Genomic DNA, 18284 nt, shown 5'->3' with positions numbered 1-18284 from the left:
ATATATATATATACTAAACAAGTTTAAACCATTATTTCATACACACACTAAATTAATATTATATATATATATATATATATATATAATAAACTATATTATATAATAAACAAAGAAAGGCACACTGAATGATAGAAGTGCATGTACTGGCATCCAATCCTGCAGAGAACTATCTATGAAGAAGAGAAAAGACCAACACAAATACCACAAATGTCCCTAGCAATGTGCTAACAGATCTAACAGGCTAACACCCAGCACAATAAACAGAGTACCAATTAGAAAACTAAATCGTTATATACGATTGCAAGACAAACAGACAATTTAGTAAATCTATTTCTATAAAACAAAATCCACAAAAAAATGCACTACCCCTGCTATAAACACCTTAGATTCTTAATCTATATCAGCTATCACATACTAAACCATGTGGAAGGAAAACATTTAGTCGTAACTACTGATATATGTTCACTGAAAATATTTAACGAACCAATACGTGTATGTGAACGGATAAAGAATCGTAAATAAGCAGCGATGCACATTGCAGCGTTCATCCCTTTGCCATTAAAAATGGAAGCTCTCGCAAGGAGAGCTATTGGCGCAGCTGAACGGTACAACATGCAAACTAATATTAATCGATTATACTGACTAAAAAAATTCAATGATGTACCGGTCGGGCAGCAGATCGAGTCTTCACATTTATGGTCACGTGGACACCATGATAAAAACCCACAAGACTTTGGATCACTGGTATCGGGATCTAGCAGAGGGTATCTACCGTTTTCACACGGACTAGGCTTCGGTGTTGCTGATCCGACGAAAAAACAAACGGTGACGTCAGGCTGGAGCACATGCAAGAGCAATTTATAACAAGACAACGAGCAAATGAAAAGCAGCATCGAAAGGGAGGTTTCGTAACAATGTCGCCATCAAAGCAGCAGACATCTTTGAATGGATACCTCGATACAACGATTCGATGCCAGATTTTGTATGTACGAGACATCCCTTTCGCAGAACTTTAAATTAACAAATGCAACACGACAGCATGAGTAATTAGATGCTGCCGTAATGGTCGACATTCTACCGACCAACAACTAGCTCTATAGCCGAGCATCTATGCTACACGCTCTCATTCATAAACGTATTGCTTTGCCAGGCAAGCAGTTCTTTCAGACTTTAATATGCGGCATACTCTAGGGATATAGCTGGGAAAACTAGTACACTGTTCCTGACGAGGCCCTGCTGCGTGAGGTATCCACCCAGGTATACAGCCACCAGTCTAAGCTCCACAGAAGATATATTTATGTATATTCGACTTTCACATCGTTGAATATACTCATGCACACACGCAACTCAAGCATTATCGGCTATACGGCAACAATCGTGCTAAATGTTTCTTGCGTGCAAGCATCTGATTTGCCATTCTCACAATCACAGCCAGACATATTTAGCTTTAAACGTCGTGCAGTGCATTAACTATCATACTTAGGCAGTGAAATTACATTGGACATGGCAATATAATCTCTGGCCGTTAAAGCTATTATCCTTCCCATAACAGAATATGCTTCGCCTAGTTGGTCCCCCCCCCCCCACACACTCTACACAACTGTACCAGGTTAGTTAAGCCATTCAACACAAAGATGCCAGATGGATCTTAAAACACTACCACGCCAGTTCTGGGATTGTTCAGACCGACCTTGACTGGCGCTTTCTCTGTGTTTACATTCTCCACACAAAAATTATAACCTTTTACAAGATTTATCATTGTCACATTCAAAATCTGTATTCTCTCTAGTTTAATGAAACTATCTTGTTGTACTCGGTCATCTGCCTCTAACCACTGCTCAAAGAAACCATTTCAATCTAGTTTTATTGCTTCTGTGCTTAATAAAACGCTCTGCTATCTTCCATAGTTTATTGTGACATTGTGACCTCCTCTGCTGCTGCTCGTCGTGTCGAACAATCGATCTGATCAACGTTGAACCGCTTCTTTGATATAGGCTCTTGGATTAAGTGCAGATCAATTATTACGAGGTCACATGGCAGTCAGCACTTGCCCCGAGTGCTCAGACCCCTACATCACTCACTTGCCTACACCCAGTGACCAGGTCAGGAGAACGAGGGCATAGTATATCCCGAGCCATCCTTATTCAAATACTTTTCACTTCAATGCATGGCTAATGCTTCCTCCCCTTTCCTCATGAAGCTGCTTAATGAGATTCGGCAATACCAAACCTTAACGCTGTGATAACGTACACCAGTGCATGTGCACATCGAAACACTCAACAGTGAGGGTTACCTTTGCACCGGAACGGAGGGACGACGGTTTAGCTACGGCCCACAGAATATATTACACGCTACTTTCTCCTATCAACCGCCACCACGCACAGCCACGAGACCAGTCACGCACAGTGTCAGCCAACCACGCCGACCGGTTACGAGCACATTGAGTGACGATTCCATAAGGTTGTAAATATTTGGCTAGGTGGGCTGACATTGCGTGTGGCTGCAAACAGCCGGGTTCTACACGAAACACAACCGTTATGCCTGTCAGGTAGAGCCATTTCTGCTAGGCAACACTTACTGCGGCAGCCCTGCTCATCTGCACCGTTTCTACAATCAGGCTGACCATTACATCTCCATGCCTTGTCGATGCACAAGCTTCCACTGCAACGGAACTCATCTGGTCCGCATTCCACATCAGCTAAAAACACAGACAAGGACTGATGCAAGATGTGTGGATTTAATTTCCTAGCACTGCAGAATGGTTTTTTCGAAGTATCAGATGATTGGATTGCTCCACAACAACACTGATGAAACTTATGCTGATGCTGATGCCAAAAATCTGTCGTTGCTGTTGCGGCCGATTATGATGATAACAAAAATATTGGTGATGACGGCGATGTTTATAATGATGATGACAATGAGGACGAGGAAGAAGATGAAGATGATAAAGATGATGCTAATGATGACGACGACGATGGTGATGACAATGCTTTTAATCAACCTGATGCCGGGAGTGATGTTAATTCTCCTGCCATTTCCATTGATTACGATGATAATGGTGGCGATAATTCTGGCGATGATAATGATGACAAACATTACTTAATGATGCATATAAAGCTATCAGTAATGAAGACATTGCTAATAATTTCAGTGATGCAGAACTCTATGACAACAATTAGATTGAGTGTAATAAACTCACGGCATCTCTCATCCTCGTCAGATCCATCTGCGCAATCAACAATGCCGTCACAGCCATATGTACCTTCGATGCACGTACCATCGTCGCACTTGTACTGATCCTGCGAACATCCAGCTGAAAAACCATGTTATGTAACGTTAAAGCATGTGCAATGAATTCAGGTTACAGTAGCTGTCGCCTTTGGTTGAGAGGACCTACATACATTATATATCATATATATATATATGATATTATATATAGATCACTTTCCGTCTTACTACCACCACCTGGTGACACAAGGTGGTTGTGAAAACATGGGCAAGTTGCTGTCATTGAAAATCGGCTAGATTAATTTAACAATTTGACCAAACTGGAAGATCAACATAGAACCACCCAAGCATTCACTAGCAAATGCAAGCAATAAAATAGGAATTTGGAAAGCCGCTTAGAAAGTACACGGTCTGGATGAGCACACAGTGTTATTTTTTTTTAGCTTAAACTACTACTATACCCCATAATTCCTTATATGTTGCCATGTTTGCTCATTATTATCCCCTTTGTCTGCCAACTTTCTCCATCTACCATCATTATCTACTGGCCTGCTTCTCCACTGTCATATACTGCTCCCTTCCCTTCCAATTCCATGATTACCTAGTCTACCTGCACCCACTCCCTCATCCTCATTATTGATCACCCTCCTCTGCTACTCTCCTTCGCTACTCTCCTTGTTCTCTGACCTCCTTACCTACTAATTTGCTCATCCACCATTGTTATATATCAAATCTATTCTCTTTCTCTCCCCATCTCTCATTGTTTTCATTGCTAACTAACCTGCCTTCCCAACCTCCTTCTTCACTCATTTGAAACCGCACCCCCCCACCCCCTCACCCTCCAATCGCTGTTAGTCATCATTCTCTCACACACACCAAGTCCTCACCACCAACCTGAAACACTGCAGCATATGGCTGAATCCCCATAGGGCACACAATAGAACCCGTTCACGGAGCAGCCACGCAGTGGCGCACAGGCCGGCGTGAGGCCCGTATCTGGGTTGAACAGAGAGTCGCGAGTCATGCACGGGGCATCCGGTCCCAAATCGACTAGAGGTTAGAAAGAGAGAGCTACGTTAGAAAGATAAAAATGCTGGAATCTAGGCAGAGAGGGGGAGAAACCGAGCAAGTGATTTAGTTCCCTCTGCAGTTTCTGCATTTATTGAGCATCGATTTCCACTCGTTCATCTCGGTTAGTTAAGAAAGCAGTTATTCATCACTGTTCATGCAATTAGTTCGAAAAGAAAGAAAAAATAATAGAATAAGTAAAAATTAACGAGAGAGGTGAGTGCATCAATATACTGTTGACTAGTAGAAAACTGGTGAGCGAGTGGGAGCGACAAGAAGACTGAGAGAGGAGTACAGCAGAAGGGAGACATGCATAGGGACATACGCAGATGAGGACACTTACAGCACCGAAGCTCGTCACTGCCATCAGCGCAGTCCCGGCGACCATCACACTCCTGCCGCTTGTCGATGCACGAGCCATCGCCACACTGGTATTCCCTGCTTCCACAGCGAGAGGGCGCTACAACAAGCCAAGTTTCCACATCACGCTCGCACGTTCGAGCAATTCTGTTTTTTTCGGGCAGCCCGTTTCGAAAAGTCGCCAATCATTAGACAACAGTGGATGGAACGGGGGAAATGGGTGTCGTTTCGAGCTAAGCGATCTATATTATTACCTTTTTCCTACTGCTTATATGTATCCTTAACAGAATGGAAATTAAGCCATCATGTTGAGTTCTATAATGCAAAGTTTTAAACTTTGTGGGAAGTAGAAGTTGTCCATAGGTAAATTCTGTTTTCCCCCAATGGTGCTTCTTGGAATTTTCATAAAATAGCATGCCTGTAGGGGGATGCCATTGCACCACACCCACTACTATTAGTATTAATATAAACAAGAACATATAAATTTTGGGAAAGAAGACACTTGAAACATATCCAGGCATAGAAGTGACAACATGGCAGAGGAGTTCTGTAGGAGCTGTAAGATTAGAGAAGAACTACATTACAGTTGAGCAGTTGTTCTGTACTGAACACACAGTACGTCTCCAGCTCATAGGTGTGAGAAAATTACTATGAAGCAAGACTACAGACAGAATGGTTAGCATGCCACCAACTAGAGAGAGCATGACCTGTCACCAATGTTAGTCTTTGTCAATTGCTGCATCTTTAGATTGCATCTGAATATCATTGTCATTACATCGAATGCATGAACTACTCAAGATTACAAAAGTTACTAGTGATTTTAGAGGTGACCTTGAAGTAATTATCTTATTTAGAATTGCGTTTCAACTCCGTGTGCACCGAGTGTGTCTACAACTTGAAAATACAGCAACTGCTTCTGTATTTCGATCAGACGCAAGATTTTAACAAAGGCTGCGTGTAGATGGCGCCCCTACACGCACCCCTGTGTCCAACTAGTGAAAGAGAACAAAATGCGTCAGCAGGCTGGCGTCAACAGTAGAAAGACTATCACTAAAAAGAAGAAGAAGATGATGACGAAGATGTGAAGAAGCTATTCTGCAGGCAAACTTAGATCAGAGATTATCAGATAAAGATCAGTAGTTAGTAGGCCTACGCTTATCTGAGCAGGGGGGGGTGTATGTTTGGTTTATTCTACACTGTTATAACAAGCCCACACAGCAATGCTGTGATCTGTACCTTCACCAGCATTGTGTAGCAGCACCAAGCGAGGTTATGTATACCTAAAATTATTGCTGCTGTCAAGAGTAGATACAACCGAATGTATAAACTGCCTAACTTGAAACAAAGGGCAGCTACTAGCGAGCCACACCGCATCGCCGAGGGAGCAAGAGTGCGCAAGAGTCGCTAGTAGCTGCCTTTTGTTTCAAGTTAGGCGGTTTATACATTCGGTTTGCTGGCAACAGAATGGATAATCGTGTCGTACGTTTTAGTCTGTATCTCCGGATTGCGGGTGTATACGAGGAAACGATTTCGCACGATGCAAGGCGAATGTACTGTGTACGATTTGAGCTCAAGTTGGTTGAGTTACGCGTAGTAAATCGTAGGTATTCTAAGGCTAGTAAATGACGAATTTCCCTTGTTTATTGAAGTCACACTCCTTCCCTATTATCTACTTCTGATATATATATCAAATGTACTAATCCAGCCTTGCTGGCTTTCTTTTAAAAAAAACAACATTAAAATGAAATAATATTATTAAGTTATTAATGAACTTGCTTTGGAGGCAAATGACCCACCTATGACTATGAGATATCTATCGCCTTATCTAAAAAAAAAGACTGTGTGGTGCCCCTCCCCATAATATTCCTGTGCCTTCAATGGATGCTATTAAAATCCTCACTTGGTGGCACTGCACGTACAACAGAACACACATGCCCTGCGTGCGGTTATAACAGTGAGTGAATGTACCACTAGTGGCGCCCCCCCTGCGTGCACGGAGATGCAGCTTACGGCACTGGCTCTCGTCCGAGCCATCGGGGCAGTCGCTGAAACCGTCGCACTCTGCCGATATTCTCACGCAGGATCCGTCAGTGCAAAAGAACTGGTCGTCGGCGCACTGGTTGACACCAGTCTGACCCTCGCCTGTACACATAGAATGCCAGGCTACGTTACACAAGCCCCGCGCATTGCCTGTATGGGCGTGCCGAGGGGGAGGGATAATCGTGGGTGGGTCGCCGAACACGTTAGGATTATGGCCACGCGAGTAAAGACACGATCGCTGCAGGAAAAACGAGGAGATGCCAACCGAAGCGGACGGTGCTCGGTGATCCAGACTGCTGTCGGCGACGGAGCGTATCGCTAAAAAATGAAAACTACGCAGCGGATCAAGTTGAAATCTCATCTCGCCTGGCCGAGGCCACTGCCCATTTTCCTACAACTGAACAACAACTAGCCGAAGTCACATTCGCCACAGTGTTTTCTGTCAATGAGCACCGAACGGGAATTGCTTATAAATTGTGAATTTGCAATTCATTAAAGATGAATGCAAAAATTTCGGAAAAAATGCAATAAAACGGCGAAATGAGCGAACCAACCCGTGGACTTGCAATACAACTATTTCTGCAGAAGAAGATGGAGACAGATGCGAAAAATTGCATTTCCTGTGGAATCCAAATAGAAGTGAGCATTGTTTAACATTCCGAGCTAACCAACGACGGAGATAAACACTAATGAATTTTGGTATCGGCACGACAAGCTTCCACCACTATTCCAGCAAATTCAATCTAAACAATAAAAAAACTAAACGTCGAAGCTGTTTTCGCTTGGCAGACATAACCGAATTGGTGCGTAATAACTAAGCACACGCAGCGCCGCCTGTGCAAAACAAGGTTAGAACAACAAGCAGAAGATGGTAATAACTAATCAGGAAATCTGCTATCAGTTTTAGTGAGGATGTGTATATTATCTATAATAGCTAAAGCACCCAGCTCCCAAACTCTTGCCTACTGCAGGTGGTCTGACTTTGCACTGCTCATCCGTTGTGGGTCGGCAGACAGTGGAGTTGCCCTCCTCCCACAGATGTTGCAGGCACGAGTAGACCACGTAGACATATGGTCCTCCCGCAGCCTACTGTGGCCCCCTTGCTTACCATTACCTCGACCCCCTGCTTACCATTACCTCGACCCCCTGCTTACCAGTGTCTCGACCCCCTGCTTACCAGTGTCTCGACCCCCTGCTTACCATTACCTCGACCCCCTGCTTACCAGTGTCTCGACCCCCTGCTTACCAGTGTCTCGACCCCCTGCTTACCAGTGTCTCGACCCCCTGCTTACCAGTATCGGGCCCACAGGTGGCTTCGTCGGAGTTATCAGCGCAGTCCTGGTAGCCATCACACAGCCGCCTCTCCTCCACGCACTGCTGGCCGTCGTTACAGGTAAATTCACCCGCCACGCACTGCGTTTCTGCGAGGGGGAGAAGCAAAGAGCAGTGCATTAGTTGCATGTAGATGCTTGCCCCTGACCCCCTGGCCCTCGCGACCCCACCCTCAAGTAGACGGCTGCTGCGGCGGTGAATCCGGATGTGGAGTAGGGTCTCTGAGGCAGCCCTGATTATTCCATGTTGTGCTTAAATATAGCTTTGTGCCATAACTGTTGACGGACGGACGGACATTCATGTGATTCTACAAGCTGCATCCGACTTCGTCAGCTGAGCTAAAAAGGGGTGCTTAAAGGGTACCACGTCTATCCGCGTGCGTGTCACGCCCGGATCACTCGCGGATATGCCGATCGTATCAAGTGCGGTTGGGAACACGATGCCCGCTTTATTATGCACGTTAATCCTGGGGCGGGCAACGCTGCTGCTGCGAACACTGCTTCTATGCCATAGATGTGTTGATGGATCCTGCTGCAATGCACGCCCCACACAAGCCTAACACATTCCGTAAGAATATCAACGTCTTCAGTAGCTGACCATGCATTGACGAGCCAACACTCTGTCACTGTGAAGCACTTTAAAATAAAATTGAGCAGTGGCTGACAGTGCCAATAATCTGTGCAGCTTGTTGCGTGTACGATGGCTTCATAACAAAGTTTGCTAGGCACTTGTGGCAACAGCACCAACTAAACTGGAACGGGCCACTCTGCAGTCTAAGCAACTGTTGCTATGATAGCATCGCTATACATTCTTTGTAGCTACCGCTGCAAGAGAATGATATCGTAACACTGACAACATATACTCGTTCTCTCAACATATGCAATTACAAATACTGTATCAAATAGTTGCACTGAAGCTAGCTAATTCTGACAGCGAGTAAGGTGTGCATCTCTGTCTTCAATAACAACAAGAAGTCACTCGCTGGTCCTGCACAAAAGCAATACAATTAATGCTTGGTAAACTACACACGGTGTTATCACAGACATGCTGGCGTACAAGTATATCTATCTACCTGTTAGGCTGCTAGCTATTAATTAGTGATGATAAGCACAGCAAACATGCTTGACAAACTACGTAACTACAACGACAGTACTTATTGAGAACGGCTACTGCCGAACGTCAACAAACGCCACAAGACAGCTATAGGTGGCGGCCAGGAGGCCAATGAACAAGGTGGCACCATAATAACTGGAGGCAGACGATGAAGAAGACTCGATCACGAACAGCAGTGCGACATATGCACGCATCACAATGCAACTCGTGCAAAAACGGAAGCAGGCGCAAGCGAAGCCCAAAAACCCAGCTGCTCGCGTCGAGTCATTCTCGGTCATGAATCCACCTAGAGTGAGCGCGCGCGCGCGTGGACAGGGACGGACGCAGCTGGCACTCCCGGTGCGCAGCCAGCCCGCGCTAACCGCTACGTTAAGCGGTGGCAACTTACGACAGTTGGCCTCGTCGGATCCGTCCGGGCAATCAAACGCCGCGTCACACCGGGAGCGTCCGTCGACACAAGAGCCATCCCCGCACAGAAACTGGTAGGCCTGGCAGCCTTCCGTCACTGGGGGAACTACAACAGCAGGCTGGGTGAGGGAACACGTAAGCATTCGCTCGAGCAGATCACCACCAGGGTAGCAGAGGCGGATTCCCACACTAGCATCACGTAGCAATCGTCACGAGATGCAATTGCACCAAGGCAAGCCGTGTGCGGCGTGCGACTGGTGGTGGTCTGCTAATCACCATTCTATGCTACGCAAGATATCTCAGTTACATGTGACAGACTCTACGACTACTGGTAGTTCTACCAAAGTGTTATTGTTGGTTAAGTTTGCTACAAACTACTGTTTAGTGTTTAGTGACTATCCAACTGTTTATGAGTAGTGGTTATATTGACATGCACTTATAAGGATGGTTCTTTACTCATAAATTTCAAATCAGTTGATTAGATTACTTCTTCCAGTTCGAAAGCATTTTAATTTCCACCAATTTAACTTATTTTATACTCACTCTTTCCCATTTGATAAACTCCTGTTATACGACAGCATTTAAAAGGGAAACAGATAATAAGCTATACTCAAAATAGACAAATGAAATGGATAACCTAAACGAAATAATTCATCGTTGGGTGAACAATGAGACCATTTACATATTAAATAATCTGAATAATTTAAATGCAAACACTCAGTTCATTAATCATTGAAAATGTTGAATAGTGCTGGACTCAGCGAAATCAGTTTTACTTATTCTGACAACGCTAATATCTTGCTGTCTATGCCATAACATCATCTTGGCAAACAGTAACTTGCCAAGAATCATCAATAAGTCAACTAATAACGAATTCTACAAATGGTCAGATAATGAGAATTTTAAATCTGTTCAATTTGAAGACATTGGCGGTCATTAGCGTTATATAGAACACGTTACATGAATGATAAGGCTAAGTGAAGCCTAGTGAAGCATAGCTGAGCATAGCGAGAGCGTAAAAAATAAACAGAGGAAAAGAGAGAGAGAGAGAAACAGACTCAGAGACAGAAATGAAAGAGAGGCATAGATGGAACAGCAGGAAAAAGAAAATGACACCAAGAGTAATAGAGCAATAGAGCGCTAGAGCTCCAGAGACAGAGACTCCGATACACCGAGAGAGAGGAGAAAGGAAGAGAAAGAGAGAGAGAGTGCGAGAGAGAGCGAGAGAGAGAAGAGTAAAAGGTAGTGAAAGATAAACGCTAGTGAGTTTCCATGATTCCATGAGTTTCCAACTTGAATTAAGTGAGCTATTAAAATTTCAATCAATCCCAATCACCAAAGCAAAGGGAACGAACGAGATGATGAGTGGGTTATTCCTCGTAGGTGCCTAGATGGCACATAAAACAGTTGATGAGTGGTTAGCCTTGTTAAAAGTTAGGCCTTTTCAATGCATTTGTATCGACACTTACCCACGAATCAGTCCATCTGTAATATACAATTCAAATCCGACGCAAATTGCTGCTAGGCTGGGGGTGGGAGCGGTATAAATGCTCTCTATATCATGCAACTATAAACGAAGGCATGGCAAGACACATGGTCGACCCCATCAGCTGCAGAGAGCAGTGTTAAGATGAGAACATGCACATGGGGGGCCGGGTCGCAGGTTCAGCGACGCAAGGGCAGCTTTACCTCTCAGCAGTGTGAACTGGAATCCGTCTGAGCTGACTGTGTAGCCACCGATGCGGCCGCGTCGGACACTGTCCCAGACGGCGTTGCGCAGTAGCACCTCATTGTGCTGCCCATCCGCGGTCAGGTCGCTGGTCACCATGCTTGATCCTACGTTGTTAGGTCTGGAAAGATGCGTCAAATGTCACTTGCAATGCAACTGAGAGAAAAGGGAAAAGTGAGTGTTGGAGAAAGAGCGAGGGAGACCGTAGACGCACGCACGCACTCACGCACGCACACACGCACACCATATGCACACGTGCATACACGCACGTACTCACATAGAGAAATGCACAGCAAGAGAGATGGCAAAAGAGAGAAAGAGGGATCAAAGGGAGAGTAAAAGAGAGTGTGGTAAGATGGAAGAAGGTAAAGACTTTGCACGACGAAAACTAATACGAGATCCACGCCAAATCACTGCCAAAAAAATAACCACTAATATCATTTATTCTCAAAGGTAACTTCTCATGAGTGATTAATGTACATATTAGCTAAACTAACCTTCATTAATTGTAAGTGCCTAATAAGCTTCCCATTTGCAACGAATTTTCTATAGCGTTCCACGCCAACGCGACCGCCAACTTTAATCAGATTAATTCGAATTCCCCATAGTAATCGGCGTACACAGCCACGGCGCTTACCTATACTGGGCAACAATCACTAGCTGCTGTCCTGGCACAGGGAGGTAGAGGGCCTCAATCTCTCGCGCTATCCTCTCTGACGTCTCTTTAAATAGTTTTGTGTTTCTATCTTCTAAATCTTTTGAAAATTCTATAGACGTGAAGTTTATCTTCATTCGATAAACAACTGAAACGCACAATGATCAAATTCAGACATTTCTGAAATGAAGGAAATTCCATTAAAACAAGTGCACGGTTTGCAAACAAGTGTTACAAATCATCACTGTTATATTTGCAGTCATCTAAAAGCAAAAAAACTAGATAAGACAGTCACGATGTGTAGTAAATAAGCTAGAAAATTGAAAATAAATGAATTCCTTTCTCAAAATAACCATAACTGTAAGAAAAACAGAGAGAATCGTAATGAGAGAATACAGACAGAAAGATAGAAATAAATGTATGTCCAAGGCATCTCGAGAAAGTCTATAGAAGGAAGTAATTGTAACATGCATATTAGAGAAACGCATAATACTAATAGTTTCAAAACATTGCACCAGAAGTATTAGTTCAGAACAAACATAATAGCATAACTAGCAAACAGATGTACGTACAGGCATAACCCAATATCTAATAAAGGTGAGCAAGTTACGTGCAAGTCCGTACCATTGCCGTACCGCGTACATTAGTAAGATATGACAGTAAGTTCCAAAAAAAGACATGAAACAATTAATACAATAAAAATTAACAAAATATATGAAAGTATGCAAGCACAAGATGCCATTTGAAAAAAAACATGCTACAAACAGCTACAGGTGTCAATACAAGTATCTTTTCTCGGTATCAAGCAACAGTCGCCAATATTAATGAGCAACGGCAATCACAGTGCCATAACGTAATTGTTCACATAATTATCTTACCACCACACGGAAAACCACAAATGCACAGGCGCCATAAAAGTTCTATTGCGGGTTCAAGCATAAACACGTTTAGTAATTAATATGGCGTAGAGCCAGGGTAAAGCAGGTCGGTTGGTTAGGGTAGGGACCGTGACTTGTAGGTGTTTGGTGCAAGATCAGTGTAAGCATTAATCAAGAAATAAGCCATGATCAGTATTGACCAGGTTAGTAACCATGACCAGTGTAAGCATTGATGAGAGTAGCAACCATGACCAGTGTAAACATTGGTCAGGGTAGCAACCATGACCAGTGTAAGCATTGATCAGAGTAGCAACCATGAGTGTAAGCATTGATCAGGGTAGTAACCATGACCAGTGTATGCATTGATGAGAGTAGCAACCATGGCCAGTGTAAGCATTGATCAGGGTAGCAACCATGAGTGTAAGCATTGATCAGGGTAGCAACCATGACCAGTGTAAGCATTGATGAGAGTAGCAACCATGACCAGTGTAAGCATTGATCAGGGTAGCAACCATGACCAGTGTAAGCATTGATGAGAGTAGCAACCATGACCAGTGTAAGCATTTGATGAGAGTAGCCATCCATAGAACCAATGTAAGCATTGATCAGGGTAGCAACCATAGAGTGTAAGCTTGCTAAGGGTAGTAACCAGACCAGTGTAAGCATTGATGAGACGTAGCAACCAATGACAGTGTAAAACTTTATACAGGTAGCCAACTCATCGACGAGTGTAAGCATTGATGAAGAGTGCACCATGACAGGAGGCATGATTCAGGGACAATGCCGGTGCATTAAGCACTTGATCAGGTAGCAACCATGACCAGTGTAAGCATTGATTCAGGGTACGAACCAGACATGTAAGGTAGCGAAGCACTCCATGAATGAGAAGTAGCAACCATGACCAAGTGTAAGCGATTTGATCAGGCGTAGCTAACCATGACGCAGTGTAAGCAGTTAGACCAGAGCTAGCAAGCCATGAACAGTGGTAAGCATTGATCAGGGTAAGGCAACCTCATGCCAAATGTAAGCATTGATCAGGGTAGGCAGCCATGAGTGTAGCATTGATGAGAAGTAGCACCATGACAGTGTAACATTTATCAGGGTAGCCAACCATGACCAGTGTAAGCATTATCAGCAGTAGCAAACCAATGACCAGTGTAAGCTTGATCAGGGTAGCAACCATGGCCATGTAAGGCCATTAGATCAGAGTACAACCAATGAGTGTAAACAGATCAAGGTAGTAACCATACAGTGTAAGCATTGATCAGGTAGCTAAGGCCAACCATGACCAGTGTAAGATTGATCAGGTAGCACCATGACCAGTGTAAGCATTGGATCAAGGGTAAAAGCAACCATGAACGAGTGCTAAGCAATGATCAGGGTAAGCAAACCATGACAATGTAAACCATTGATCAGAGTAAAGCAACCATAGTCAATGTTAAGCAAATTGATCCAGATAGCAGGCATGACCATTGTAAGCATCTCAATGGCAACCAGGTTTCAATTACAGAGGCACTGACTATAATCAGTAAAACGAGTCAGAACATGTTAGCGAAAGTGGTGGGACAACAGCCACGGAGACAATCCACATGCGACACAACGGCAGGAATACCGCCACAGGCAACAATCCAGCTCACGTGAGGCTAGCACGATGCGCGAAGCCAATACTCATCGGGTAGTCGTCGGGGTTAGGTCACTCGCACCTCGCCAACTCTCGCCACCCTCTTCCTCGTCGCAGGACTACATAGCCGGAGCCATACAGCTACTGGTGTCCTCATCGTCCGCGCGCTCGTTGCGCGGCGACGCGATCGGTCTCTCGCTCGTAGCCGAGGCCGGCGCTTCCCGATCGGGCTCCACCGGTGCGTCGGCCATCGTCTTCGCTGAACGTCAGGTCGGCCAACTGCTGCTGCGCAAAGGGGGGGGAAGGGTGGGCTCGTTAGTTAGTGCAAGGCAGCGTCCTGCTGGGTGGGGGGCGGCGTAATCTCGGATTGAGGATTTCTCTTTTTAGGCCAGTTGGTGACGATGACGGAATTGTGGAGAAATTGTTATCAACGTATTCTTGGGGGTTTTTTTTTAAAGGTGGTATGTGGTTGAGGAATGACATCTACTGCCTCTCGTAGAAGATTTCTGATACAAAATTTCCCCATCTACTTTCTGACTACATATTCTCTCCTATCTACTTCTGATTACAGCTCATTCTCTCATCTACTATCTGATACAGATATTTACCCCATCTACTTTCTGATACACTATTCTCTCCATCTACTTTCTGCATACAATTATTTCCACATCCTAATGTCTGATACACTTTCTCCCCTCCACGCGACTGCCTCTCTCCTTCAGTATGTCTCTCGTTCTCGGACATTCGAGCACTTTCCCCACAGTTTACTACTCTTCAGTAGTAAACCATCAGATATGGAGAGATGGAATCTTCTGGCAACATGGTTCAATCCACATTCGGGGCAACATGGTACATTTAAGCACTCAGTGTGTCGCTGTTGTACTATTTCGTATCACCAGCAAGATATTATTGAACTGAAATTTTTAACGTGTGCCACCGTTAGCTCATAGAGAGAAAATGCTGGTGTGTTAATTTATTCATCTATTACTTGATATCATTTAGAATCTAGTGGATTCTGTCCCGCCGCGCGTTATCATACAGTATTAGCTATTTCTTCGTTTTTTCTTTTGGCTATATCACACAAGTCACGCGGCGTACATCGGGTGACGGTGTGCTGTGTGCGGGGGGGGGGAGGGGGGACATAGATACACGCGCATTAGCCCTGATCGCAGTGAGACAGCCAGCATCACTGTAGGGAATGCATGTTTACTTCTATGAGCGCGAAAGAGCGTCGGCGCCGAATGTATCCAAGCGACGCGGAAATATAGTCATTCGAAGAAGCGATTAATAGAGTTAATACAATGACTGCGAGACGGCGGGCTGATTGCCTATATGATGGGTCTACGAGCGGGCTCTACTACATAAAACTGCGCTTGCTCGCTAGGATCAATTACCGGTGCTGGAGCACTACAAGCAATGGGATGGCCAAGGGAGGCGACGCGCTAGAGGGAGCCAGAAATAGAGAGAGCGAGAGCAGACTCGCTGCTGCTCGCGGACCGGTTCGCGCACAGTGCGCCTACGTAGCCACAATACGCAGACACGCGCATGAGAAGAACAAACATTGTTGTGGCGCACAGCGAAAGAGCTTAATGGAATGCGGCTTATATTACGGGGGCGAAGTGTGAGCGGCGGTAAACGGCGCGCGTGTTTCCTTTCAATCGCCGCGTGTGCAAAAACACAGGCGCGCGGAAGAAAGCCCTCGTATAAGCCTTCGCGAGGTGTGATCCTCGCGTTCCCTATCTGCATATACAGCCGCATCGCTCAGAAACAGACCGCGCGAATATGCCGCCAGCACGTACGCGCAGCGCGCCAACATACACACGCGCGCACATACGCAACATGCACACGCGCGCACGTACGCACACGTACCAACCGGCGGCATATACGCACGCGCGCCTGAAACACATACAACACACAATCACGCACATCACAATCACGCACGCCGCAGCACGTGCCACGCGCCGACCGAACAATCCAACACACACGCATCAAACACAACGAATCGCCACTCGACGACGACGACGACCGTCAGCAAGCGGTCGACCAACGGCGTCGCCGCCCCGCCCGCCCGCACGCGCCGACGGCGGCGAAGTGCACACAAACACGTTTTTGGCCGCACGAAAGACATATATAGTTAAAGTTAAACCCGCTTATGAGAGCAAACACCGTCGAGGTCACAATCGGATGCTGGTCAAATATTACGATCGTCGCGAGGTACATGGGCATACGCAGACTCATCCACGACCAAAGTACATCGTCCCCGCCGTCTATAGCTGTAATCAATTAGGTGACCTCCTACGGGAAGACAAAGTCCTTGACTGCGGCACAAGTACATCAGCATTTCCAACTTCAAGTGTAGGCTGCGCATAGAGCGCTGCGGTTTTAGAGGACGCTCGTAGGGAAACCAAAACGAACAGTTCGACGTCGAAACGAAGTTTGAATGATTTGCGCAGTGGGTCTAGCCGTCTACTGTGTTGGTATACAGTGCGCTGTAGCCACAAGACTTCCCAACGCTGATTCCGCCGAATGCAAACGGATTACGAATCGAGAGAGGTGCGTGGACGTGCCTCTGAGGACAGACATGGGGGGGAGGCGATCCGGCTTGCAATGTTGCGCGCGTGCTGCTGCTCACGAACCCAGCAGAAAACGCAGCGGTGAACTTCACCTGCCACCATAAAAGATGGTGCAAAAGAGATGGCTCGATGCGTGGCTGAAAAACAGAATCAGTAAAATCACATGACGACTTTTGAGATAGAATCACATTGTTTTTTTCAAAATATGAGCAAAAAAAACAATCGTCATAGACTCTATTACTTTTTCTATAACTTTTTATGTCTATGCAAAAGATGGCTAGGGGAAAATGGGGGGGGGGAAGGCAAAAGGATGGCGTACAGGGCAAAATTTCGGAGGGCAAAAAGATGAAATAGAGAAAAAATTTGAGGGGACACAAAAAATGTCATAGGACAAAAAAACATGGGGAGCAACTACATGCGAGCGCATATATATATATATATATACGCCACTATGCGGAGACAAACCCACCCCGGCGGAGAGGGCGAGGCTAATGCACACTGCGACACGAATGATAGAATGGTCAGCTGTCCATAATGACCGCACGCGCTGCATAACACCCGCCAACAACAGGGCGTCCAGGCACCGATAAATCAGGCACAGAAAGGGATCTCGCGCGAAACGAAGTGCACACGCCACATTTTAATACTACCCCATACACACCGATCACAAATTTGTACTCCATATATTTTTACAACTCACATCGCCGCCAAAGTTTCTAGACGAAACCAGTCGCGTCCGTCGACAACCGTTTGCGACATGTCGGCCACAACGCCAGTGGACGTCTATAGTAGCCAGGAAATCAAGATCCGACAAAGCGGCATACTTGCGGAAGGAGGGGCAAAGACGTGCCCAATCGGATCAAAACTGGTTTATTTATATGACACTTTATAATAAGTGTCCGCAGAGAAGAGCCTTGACCCATGAAAGTTGATTCCAATGTCCAAATTCCGACACAAACTAAACTGTGAAACCTCAGCAGGTCGTAGCTATATCATGTGCGAGAACATGTTGCGCACGACTCACGAATCACAAAGTCTCAACAATTCATAACAATCAATCCACGCAAAGGAGACAGAAACGACTGTAACAGGCGGTACACGACTGCGGGAAGTTTTTATTTTAGCTCGTCTTTTAACATGTGTCCGCGCTGCAAAATATATAAACTGCAGGAGACTGCGTTTATCTCTAGAACTAATAGGCCCTTTCGCTCTGCCACAGAGCGCAGTGGAACCTGCTGGCAGAGACGAAGGGCAAGTTCTAGAGCTAGGTTTGCGTTCG

The 18284-nt window shown here is 45.4% G+C and overlaps 1 protein-coding gene across 1 annotated transcript in view; it reads right to left on the bottom strand.

Moving 5' to 3' along the window:
- LOC106805222 (basement membrane-specific heparan sulfate proteoglycan core protein-like) overlaps nucleotides 1-14521 on the bottom strand; it is a 116554-nt gene extending 102033 nt beyond the window's left edge. The window contains exons 1-10 of the mRNA XM_014806730.1: nucleotides 14482-14521; nucleotides 11916-12080; nucleotides 11239-11399; nucleotides 9530-9655; nucleotides 7989-8117; nucleotides 6667-6798; nucleotides 4640-4756; nucleotides 3200-3313; nucleotides 2579-2698; nucleotides 665-802 (exon numbers count right to left, since the gene is read on the bottom strand). Of these exons, the coding sequence (XP_014662216.1) occupies nucleotides 665-802; nucleotides 2579-2698; nucleotides 3200-3313; nucleotides 4640-4756; nucleotides 6667-6798; nucleotides 7989-8117; nucleotides 9530-9655; nucleotides 11239-11399; nucleotides 11916-12070 (1192 nt within the window). The 5' untranslated portion in view covers nucleotides 12071-12080; nucleotides 14482-14521. The remainder of the gene's footprint in view (nucleotides 1-664; nucleotides 803-2578; nucleotides 2699-3199; nucleotides 3314-4639; nucleotides 4757-6666; nucleotides 6799-7988; nucleotides 8118-9529; nucleotides 9656-11238; nucleotides 11400-11915; nucleotides 12081-14481) is intronic.
- Nucleotides 14522-18284: the final 3763 nt, after the last annotated feature.

This window comes from Priapulus caudatus, unplaced genomic scaffold, assembly GCF_000485595.1.
Source record: "Priapulus caudatus unplaced genomic scaffold, Priapulus_caudatus-5.0.1 Scaffold106, whole genome shotgun sequence".
Taxonomy (NCBI): Eukaryota; Metazoa; Priapulida; class Priapulimorpha; order Priapulimorphida; family Priapulidae; genus Priapulus; species Priapulus caudatus.
Note: the sequence above shows the minus strand (reverse complement) of the source record. Positions and strands in the feature narration are given on the sequence as shown.